At 44.6% G+C, this 10,641-nt stretch overlaps 1 protein-coding gene across 1 annotated transcript in view; it reads left to right on the top strand.

Annotated features, from left to right (window-relative positions):
* LOC138370613 (proteoglycan 4-like) overlaps positions 1-3,595 on the top strand; it is a 32,614-nt gene extending 29,019 nt beyond the window's left edge. The window contains exons 6-7 of the mRNA XM_069335139.1: positions 2,684-2,930; positions 3,231-3,595. Of these exons, the coding sequence (XP_069191240.1) occupies positions 2,684-2,930; positions 3,231-3,595 (612 nt within the window). The remainder of the gene's footprint in view (positions 1-2,683; positions 2,931-3,230) is intronic.
* The last annotated feature ends 7,046 nt before the right edge of the window (positions 3,596-10,641 follow it).

The raw sequence follows: 10,641 nt of genomic DNA on the forward strand, positions 1-10,641 counted from the left end.
AACTTTTCCATATGACAAAAATCAGCATGAAAATTACCTCTTTTGAAGACATTGAAGAACTACAAGTAGATATTAATAAAGTTTTCTACTGGGCAGCAGAAAATAATATGATGTTTAACAGCCATAAATTCTAGGTACTCAAGTACGGTAAAAATGAGGACCTTAAACATAATACAGGGTACAAAACATAATCAAATCTGCCCATAGTAAGAAAACAGCATGTCAAGGATTTGGGAATAATGATGTCTGACGACATAACGTTTGGGGAGCATAACCAAGAAAATACTGCGTCGTCAGAAAATGATAGGATGGATTACGAGAACTTTCAAATCCAGGGATCCCATCACGATGGTTGTACTCTTCAAGTCACTTGTGCTGTCTCGTCTTGTGTACTGCTCAGTACTCATTTTCCCCTTCAGAGCAGAAAATATTACCGAAATAGAGGGAATACAGAGTACATATACAGTATACATAGACACGATAAGCAGCTACACTACTGGGATCTTCTCAAAGCTGTCACAATGTGCTCTCTGGCAATGAGACGAGAGAAAAGGGAAGGGAACTAACAGGAGCAAGCCATTACGCCTTGTTAAGGGATCAAGATGAAGATTTGATATATGGGGGGGCTGTAGTGAACATGTGGGCTAAGGGCCGCCCCAAACAACAGCCTGTTGGACCAAGCTCTCACGAGTCAAGCCTGGCCTCGGGCCGGACTTGGGAAGTAGGAGAACTCCCAGTACCTCATCCAGGTACAATCCAGGTATAAATGACTAGCTGTAATGATGGATGATCAAAGAAAAGATTGTGTACCCCAGAATAATTTGTTTTTTAACAAATTACAATTTAATTTACTGTACTGGGCGCACTCTCCGATTTTGCAGAACCCCTCTACCCCTCGTCCCCGACCCACTCAAGGGTCCTTGTAAGCACCTTTAACCACCCTCACCTTGGAGGGTGGTGAAAATGGAGTATAAACAAGGAATATAAAATAATCTTTCCTGCCTCTATACTCTTGACAGACGCCGTCTGGTCGACTCTGCTGTGATACACAACCTACCCAACATGAACCTCAGTCCCGGCTGTGTTGCTGTTCACTCTTCCCTTTCACAGTTCTTAAATACTCTAACCTTTCTACCAAACGTGATCTGACATAAGCCTAATCCCGACCCTCTTTTTATGTTTCTTTTTTCTTACTCCTGGTGTTCTTACTTTCCCATTCTTAAACCCCCATCATTACCCCTTGTTACACCCCCATTATTACATCCATCCCATCCATACTTTTCTTCTTGTTCCTACCTTCCTTTAGGAATTTCCTCCTTCCTGATCCTCACCTCTCTCTTGCCTACTTAATGCCCCGTGCCTCACTAGTTCCCCTTACTGGAGCATGAACAGTAGGAGCTCAACATTGCAAACATAATTATGTCATAAAAGTGGCCATCAATAATGCAATTGAGAATAATTTACAAGATGTTATCATTCAAACCGACGCTAAATCTTCGCTCCAGACATTGTTATTTAGCCAGCACAGAGATAATATGAAACTCATCACAGAAATACTACATACAGGAAACGAAGCACACACAATCTAGGGCTGTCAATCACTACTGTCAACACCACGATCAATACTAGGCTCACTGTTCACACAAACCACACACACACATATACATATTCACACACACAACCATGGTAGCGATACTAGTGGTGGTCCAGGATCTTAACACCTTGTGTTCCCAATCATCACAAAGACTCCCTACATCCTGTGGTACCTACAACCCCTGCTACTTTTGTACCCTCTGGATACCCCAACTCTACAGTATGCTTCCTAAGCCATCTACGCGCGCTCTCTACTACCCCGGGCTCTCTAGTTACTGTATCTTAACACAGGGTCTAGCCACATCACTCGCACAAATCCCTGGAACATTCTAACTTGACTAGATTTCTTCTAACCTAACTAGATTTTTCTCATCTTGAATATCAATGTGACAAGTGGACTGTCAAACAGTGTTTTAACTATTCTTAACAATATAATTGAAAAAGGATCTCCAAAATGACTCTAATAATGAAATCCGGCTTGGGATTTGTTGTATTGGTTATCCTACACTTTATAATTATGAAGTTTGATAAAATGAATTATGGATGGGATTTAAAATAGCAGCTCCTTAAGGTGTAACAGGTCCGAAGGGAAACATAATTCCTGAGTGACCTGGTACTTGGCCGCCTACGAAGGATATCAGGAACCGAAACGCCGCCGCTGCCATCCGCTCCAGGATGGGTGGATGAGGCCAAAAGACTCTTGTCAGTGGTAACGCTGCCAACTGATGAAAATATGATGGACACTGACGAGTATGTCGACCTCATTAAGAATCATCTGATGCTCCTGGGGGTTAGGCCCGACCCATAAAAAACTAGTTTTTGGTGCGTCGGGATAAATGTTTTAATGGTGGTTTACTTCATGTTGTCAGTTGGCCTTTATTACAAGCGGCGGGCATAGAAGGCAAGCCTTTGTCACGGCCGGACGCCCGTAATGGGAGCAAGTCTGAATGGAATTTGCGGCAATGGTCCACCAGACATAAAATAAAAAACGACTGTTAGTGAACAGATTGAAGTCCCCCTCACAAAACCAACGAAACCAACTGAAAAAACGAATTCAAGGGTCGCGCAAACCACCAAAACATCTACAAAGGTTACCACCAAAGGACCTACAAAGGTTACCACCAAAGGACCTACAAAAGTTACCACCAAAAGACCTACAAAGGTTACCACCAAAGGACCTACAAAGGTTACCACCAAAGAACCTAAAAAGATTCAAGCAGCTCACACCGAGGATGCAGGCGATCACGGCTGGACAAAAGTAGAAACAAAGCGACATAAGAACGACGACGATGTAGATAAGACACCCAAAACGGGTTCGAATCCCGCAAATGAAGGCCGTTAGCATCCCGAAAGCTCCCGTAACACTCCGGGAAAGGAACGCAAAACCGGCATCCAGGAATGTGGTGACTCACGTTCCTGTCAGACTACGGAAGACACTCGCAAAATTACAAAGACTCACCATATCCCCCCCGATCTCCGGGGCGTAATAATTGGGCCAAACGGTAAAACATTGAAAGGAATCGAAAACACATTTTCGGTCAAAATAATAATACCGCCAAAATAACATTCTCACAGGGACATTGTGGTTGAAGGGTAGAGATCAAACGTAGACAAAGCTATTGTCAAAATTCACTCAGTAATCGAGGAACATAAACAACGGTTGATAAAACTGGAGGAAATAAAAGCCAAGAAGGAAGCAGCAGCAAAAGCCAGAATGGAAGAGGAGTCAAAGAATATTACAAGGACCGTAGAGGTGGAAGAACATAATAGAAAAATAGTGCTTGGCCCCAATGGTAATACCATCCACAACATTACTGAGAAACACAAAGTGAGAATCCACATCCCAGCAAAAGGTACAGAAGGCCCCATCACAGTCAGGGGTCTAGAAGGAAACGTAACTACAGCAACGGCACTCATAGAAAAACTTATCGCCGATCACGAGAAAGCAAGGAAGGCTAAAATGAATAAAATTAACAAAGGAATAAAAACTGCCCCACGGTGAAGGGTTGGCTAATTAGAGCCACCATTAGAGCCAGCGAAGGAAAGATTACGTGCCCACTAGTACATCTGAAGGGAGGGGGGGGGGGGGGTTCGTGCCCACAAACACATAAAACAACAAAATAACATAAAATAAGCTTCAAGAATGTGTGTGTGTGTGTGTACTCACCTAATTGTGCTTGCGGGGGTTGAGCTCTTTGGTCCCGCCTCTCAACTGTCAATCAACAGGTGTACAGTTTTCTGAGCCTATTGGGCTCTATCATATCTACACTTCAAACTGTGTATGGAGTCAGCCTCCACCACATCACTGCCTAATGCATTCCATCCGTTAACTACTCAGACACTAAAAAAGTTCTTTCTAATATCTCTGTGGCTCATTTGGGCGCTCAGTTTCCACCTGTGTCCCCTAGTGCGTGTGCCCCTTGTGTTAAATAGCCTGTCTTTATCTACCCTATCAATTCCCTTGAGAATCTTGAATGTGGTGATCATGTCCCCCCTAACTCTTCTGTCTTCCAGCGAAGTGAGGTTTAATTCCCGTAGTCTCTCCTCGTAGCTCATACCTCTCAGCTCGGGTACTAATCTGGTGGCAAACCTTTGAACCTTTTCCAGTTTAGTCTTATCCTTGACTAGATATGGACTCCATGCTGGGGCTGCATACTCCAGGATTGGCCTGACATATGTGGTATACAAAGTTCTGAATGATTCTTTACACAAGTTTCTGAATGCCGTTCGTATGTTGGCCAGCCTGGCATATGCCGCTGATGTTATCCGCTTGATATGTGCTGCAGGAGACAGGTCTGGCGTGATATCAACCCCCAAGTCTTTTTCCTTCTCTGACTCCTGAAGAATTTCCTCTCCCAGATGATACCTTGTATCTGGCCTCCTGCTCCCTACACCTATCTTCATTACATTACATTTGGTTGGGTTAAACTCTAACAACCATTTGTTCGACCATTCCTTCAGCTTGTCTAGGTCTTCTTGAAGCCTCAAACAGTCCTCTTCTGTTTTAATCCTTCTCATAATTTTAGCATCGTCCGCAAACATTGAGAGAAATGAATCGATACCCTCCGGGAGATCATTTACATATATCAGAAACAAGATAGGACCGAGTACAGAGCCCTGTGGGACTCCACTGGTGACTTCACGCCAATCGGAGGTCTCACCCCTCACCGTAACTCTCTGCTTCCTATTGCTTAGATACTCCCTTATCCACTGGAGCACCTTACCAGCTACACCTGCCTGTCTCTCCAGCTTATGTACCAGCCTCTTATGCGGTACTGTGTCAAAGGCTTTCCGACAATCCAAGAAAATGCAGTCCGCCCAGCCCTCTCTTTCTTGCTTAATCTGTGTCACCTGATCGTAGAATTCTATCAAGCCTGTAAGGCAAGATTTACCCTCCCTGAATCCATGTTGGCGATTTGTCACGAAGTCCCTTCTCTCCAGATGTGTTACCAGGTTTTTTCTCACGATCTTCTCCATCACCTTGCATGGTATACAAGTCAAGGACACTGGCCTGTAGTTCAGTGCCTCTTGTCTGTCGCCCTTTTTGTATATTGGGACCACATTCGCCGTCTTCCATATTTCTGGTAGGTCTCCCGTCTCTAGTGATTTACTATACACTATGGAGAGTGGCAAGCAAAGTGCCTCTGCACACTCTTTCAGTACCCATGGTGAGATCCCATCTGGACCAACCGCCTTTCTAACATCCAGATCCAGCAGGTGTCTCTTGACCTCCTCTCTCGTAATTTCGAACTCCTCCAAGGCCGCCTGGTTTACCTCCCTTTCTCCTAGCACAGTGACCTCACCCTGTTCTATTGTGAAGACCTCCTGGAACCTCTTGTTGAGTTCCTCACACACCTCTCTGTCATTCTCTGTATACCTGTCCTCGCCTGTTCTAAGTTTCAATACCTGTTCTTTCACTGTTGTTTTCCTTCTGATGTGACTGTGGAGTAGCTTTGGTTCGGTCTTGGCTTTGTTTGCTATATCATTTTCAAAATTTTTCTCTGCTTCTCTTCTCACCCTGACGTACTCATTCCTGGTTCTCTGGTATCTCTCCCTGCTTTCTGGTGTTCTGTTATTCCGGAAGTTCCTCCACGCCTTTTTGTTCAGTTTCTTCGCTTCCATACATGCCCTATTATACCATGGATTCTTCTGTTGCTTCTCGGATTTTTCCCTTTGGGCCGGGATGAACCTGTTTACTGCCTCCTGACACTTTTGGGTAACATAGTCCATCATACCCTGTACAGACTTGTCTCTGAGGTCTGTGTCCCAAGGTATTTCACTTAGGAAACTTCTCATCTGTTCATAATTCCCCTTTCGGTATGCCAGCCTTTTGATTCCTAGTTCTTTTTGGGGGGAGATAAGTCCTAGCTCTACCAGGTACTCAAAGTTCAATACACTGTGGTCACTCATTCCCAAGGGCGCTTCCATCTTAACTTCCCTTATATCCCATTCATTTAGGGTAAATATCAAATCAAGTGTGTGTGTGTGTGTGTGTGTGTGTGTGTGTGTGTGTGTGTGTGTGTGTGTGTGTGTGTGTGTGTGTGTGTGTGTGTGTGCGTGTGTGTGTGCGTGTATACTCACCTAGTTGTGTTTGCGGGGGTTGAGCTCTGGCTCTTTGGTCCCGCCTTTCAACCGTCAATCAACAAGTGTACAGATTCCTGAGCCTATTGGGCTCTATCATATCTACACTTGAAACTGTGTATGGAGTCAGCCTCCACCACATCACTTCCTAATGCATTCCATTTGTCAACCACTCTGACGCTAAAAAAGTTCTTTCTAATATCTCTGTGGCTCATTTGGGCGCTCAGTTTCCACCTGTGCGTGTGCCCCTTGTGTTAAATAGCCTGTCTTTATCAACCTTATTAATTCCCTTGAGAATCTTGAATGTGGTGATCATGTTCCCCCCTAACTCTTCTGTCTTCCAGCGAAGTGAGGTTTAATTCCCGTAGTCTCTCCTCGTAGCTCATACCTCTCAGCACGGGTACTAGTCTGGTGGCAAACCTTTGAACCTTTTCCAGTTTAGTCTTATGCTTGACTTGATATGGACTCTATGCTGGAGCCGCATACTCCAGGATTGGTCTGACATATGTGGTGTATAATGTTCTGAAAGATTCCTTACACAAGTTTCTAAAGGCCGTTCTTATGTTAGCCAACCTGGCATATGCTGCTGATGTTATCCTCTTGATATAAGCTTCAGGGGACAGGTCTGGCGTGATATCAACCCCCAGGTCTTTCTCTCTCTCTCTCTCTGACTCTTCAAGTATCTCATTTCCCAAATGGTACCTTGTACCTTGTATCTGGTCTCCTGCTTCCTACCCCTATCTTCATAACATTACATTTGCTTGGGTTAAACTCTAACAGCTATTTGTTCGACCATGTGTGTGTGTGTGTGTGTGTGTGTGTGTGTGTGTGTGTGTGTGTGTGTGTGTGTGTGTGTGTGTGTGTGTGTGTGTGTGTGTGTGTGTGTGTGTGTGTGTGTGTGTGTGCGTGTGTGTGTGCGTGTATACTCACCTAGTTGTGTTTGCGGGGGTTGAGCTCTGGCTCTTTGGTCCCGCCTTTCAACCGTCAATCAACAAGTGTACAGATTCCTGAGCCTATTGGGCTCTATCATATCTACACTTGAAACTGTGTATGGAGTCAGCCTCCACCACATCACTTCCTAATGCATTCCATTTGTCAACCACTCTGACGCTAAAAAAGTTCTTTCTAATATCTCTGTGGCTCATTTGGGCGCTCAGTTTCCACCTGTGTCCCCTAGTGCGTGTGCCCCTTGTGTTAAATAGCCTGTCTTTATCAACCTTATTAATTCCCTTGAGAATCTTGAATGTGGTGATCATGTTCCCCCCTAACTCTTCTGTCTTCCAGCGAAGTGAGGTTTAATTCCCGTAGTCTCTCCTCGTAGCTCATACCTCTCAGCACGGGTACTAGTCTGGTGGCAAACCTTTGAACCTTTTCCAGTTTAGTCTTATGCTTGACTTGATATGGACTCTATGCTGGAGCCGCATACTCCAGGATTGGTCTGACATATGTGGTGTATAATGTTCTGAAAGATTCCTTACACAAGTTTCTAAAGGCCGTTCTTATGTTAGCCAACCTGGCATATGCTGCTGATGTTATCCTCTTGATATGAGCTTCAGGGGACAGGTCTGGCGTGATATCAACCCCCAGGTCTTTCTCTCTCTCTCTCTCTGACTCTTCAAGTATCTCATTTCCCAAATGGTACCTTGTACCTTGTATCTGGTCTCCTGCTTCCTACCCCTATCTTCATAACATTACATTTGCTTGGGTTAAACTCTAACAGCTATTTGTTCGACCATGTGTGTGTGTGTGTGTGTGTGTGTGTGTGTGTGTGTGTGTGTGTGTGTGTGTGTGTGTGTGTGTGTGTGTGTGTGTGTGTGTGTGTGTGTGTGTGTAATTGCAATGTAGCGACCAATGAATATACGGCGTCAGCAACAACAATTCCATCTCCTGCTCGTCCCCCCACACACCTTTCAGCTACCGGTTGCCAACTACAACGGATCCCAAGCCTCTTGTTGCTCATCAGAGCTGCTGTTGAAACTATGCATGAAGCCTCAATTACCTGCCCCTCTCCCGCCCCTTGCTCTTACCATAGTCCCGCTACTCTCCCATGGAACAAGTGCCTCTATTCATCTGTATGGTTCATCTGAGTCTCTCGGCTCCCGCCCTTCCTATCGTTTGACTCCAATCTCATAACCAACATTTAATTTTATTCACGTTGCAAATTTCTTTATTTCTCTACACAAATTTCACACATACACAAGTGTTTTTTTTATACTATTCAATGTGGCAAATGCCGTTTGGAAGTTTTATTTTTAAATCATGTTGATTCGTACGCCTTTTTTTCTCCTGTATTACTTATAAGCTTCGCTCTCTCAACTTTTCCTTTGTTGCTCAGTCCTCTCAGCTCTGGGTTTATTCTTATTGTTGAATTCTCTTCTAAACACACGTCTAACACACATGGTCGTGTATTGGAGCGATACAGGGAGTATACACGTCTTGAGGGCTTTCTTATATAGGTTTCTGAATGATACAAGAATGTTCCCCAGCCTCTAATTCTGATGATGCGAAATCACATTACATTTGATCGGATTCATTTCAAGTAGCCATTTTAAGATCAGTTACCTAGTAAGTCCAGGATCTCGTGGACAATTCTGCCGCTAAATTAAGTTACTTGCTGGTTACGCGGTCTGTCTGTCTGTCTGTCTGTCAGTCAGTCAGTCAGTCAGTCAGTCAGTCAGTCAGTCAGTCAGTCAGTCAGTCAGTCAGTCAGTCAGTCAGTCAGTCAGTCAGTCAGTCAGTATGTGTCTCCTGCCCTCTCTCTCTCTCTCTGAAAACTGAGAACTCCACACCCCAGAAGTGATTCGAACCCAGACAGCCAGGAGCACTATGCAACTGTCGTATAGGGTACCATAACCACTTGACCAACCGTGAACGTACAAAAGACGTTGGTAGCCGAGGCTATATCCCCAATGCCCCGACTGCACTTGGTGGTAAGCTTGGGCATAATTATTTCGGTTGCAGTTAGTCAGTTGACTGCAGCTGCTGGAGTTTTCAGTTGCATATTGGCTTGGGGGACCATTCAAGCTTGTTCGCATCTGTGTTGCTCACGTGACCCCACAAAGTGAGGTGATTCGATGAAATACTTATGCCCAATATTACCACCAAGTGCCGTCAGGGCGTTGGGGATATAACCTCGGCTATCAACGTCTTTTGTACGTTCACAGTTGGTCAAGTGGTTAATGTATCATGTACGCCAGTTGCATAGTGCTCCTGGTTATCTGGGTTTGAGTCACTTCTTGGGTGTGGAGTTTTCAGTTATAAATAAATATATATGTGTATATATATATATATATATATATATATATATATATATATATATAAATATATATATATATATATATATATATATATATATATATATATATATATATATATATATATATATATATATATTATTAAATATGACCGAAAAAGTAAGATTAATAATTCTAACACGAATTTTCTCAATCTTTCGTACATTTCTTTTCACTGTTGGAGGTAATTCAAAATCAATTCTCCAAAATTCATTTTTATTTCTAGTCTGACGCGACATGAGCGCGTTTCGTAAAACTTATTACATTTTCAAAGACTTTAGTTTACAAATACACAACTGAATAGAACTTACACATCTCCGATTTTGTTTATATCTACATTTGAGTGAGGTGGATGGGGTGAGGTGGCATTAATAGGGTATTAATTTCATCAACAACAAGACAGAACAAGAGGTGGCATTAATAGGGTATTAATTTCATCAACACAAGACAGAACACGAAACAATGGGTATTGAAATGGAAGTGATTGTAGAAAGTGGGACGCCCCTGTGGGACACTTTTAGCTTGGCTGAGAACGTCGCAAGACTGGTGCTGGGGTGATGGAAGACTGGTGCTGGGGTGATGGAAGACTGGGGTGCTGGGGGGATGGAAGACTGGTGCTGGGGGGATGAAAGACTGGTGCTGGGGTGATGGAAGACTGGTGCTGGGGTGATGGAAGACTGGGGTGCTGGGGGGATGGAAGACTGGTGCTGGGGGGATGGAAGACTGGGGTGCTGGGGTGATGGAAGACTGGGGTGCTGGGGGGATGGAAGACTGGTGCTGGGGTGATGGAAGACTGGTGCTGGGGGGATGGAAGACTGGTGCTGGGGTGATGGAAGACTGGTGCTGGGGGGATGGAAGACTGGGGTGCTGGGGTGATGGAAGACTGGGGCTGGGGTGATGGAAGACTGGAGCTGGGGTGATGGAAGACTGGGGTGCTGGGGTGATGGAAGACTGGTGCTGGGGGGATGGAAGACTGGTGCTGGGGTGATGGAAGACTGGTGCTGGAGTGATGTAAGACTGGTGCTGGGGTGATGGAAGACTGGTGCTGGGGTGATGGAAGACTGGTGCTGGGGGGATGGAAGACTGGTGCTGGGGAGATGGAAGACTGGTGCTGGGGGGATGGAAGACTGGTGCTGGGGTGATGGAAGACTGGTGCTGGGGTGATGGAAGACTG

Source organism: Procambarus clarkii, chromosome 4, assembly GCF_040958095.1.
Source record: "Procambarus clarkii isolate CNS0578487 chromosome 4, FALCON_Pclarkii_2.0, whole genome shotgun sequence".
NCBI lineage: Eukaryota > Metazoa > Arthropoda > Malacostraca > Decapoda > Cambaridae > Procambarus > Procambarus clarkii.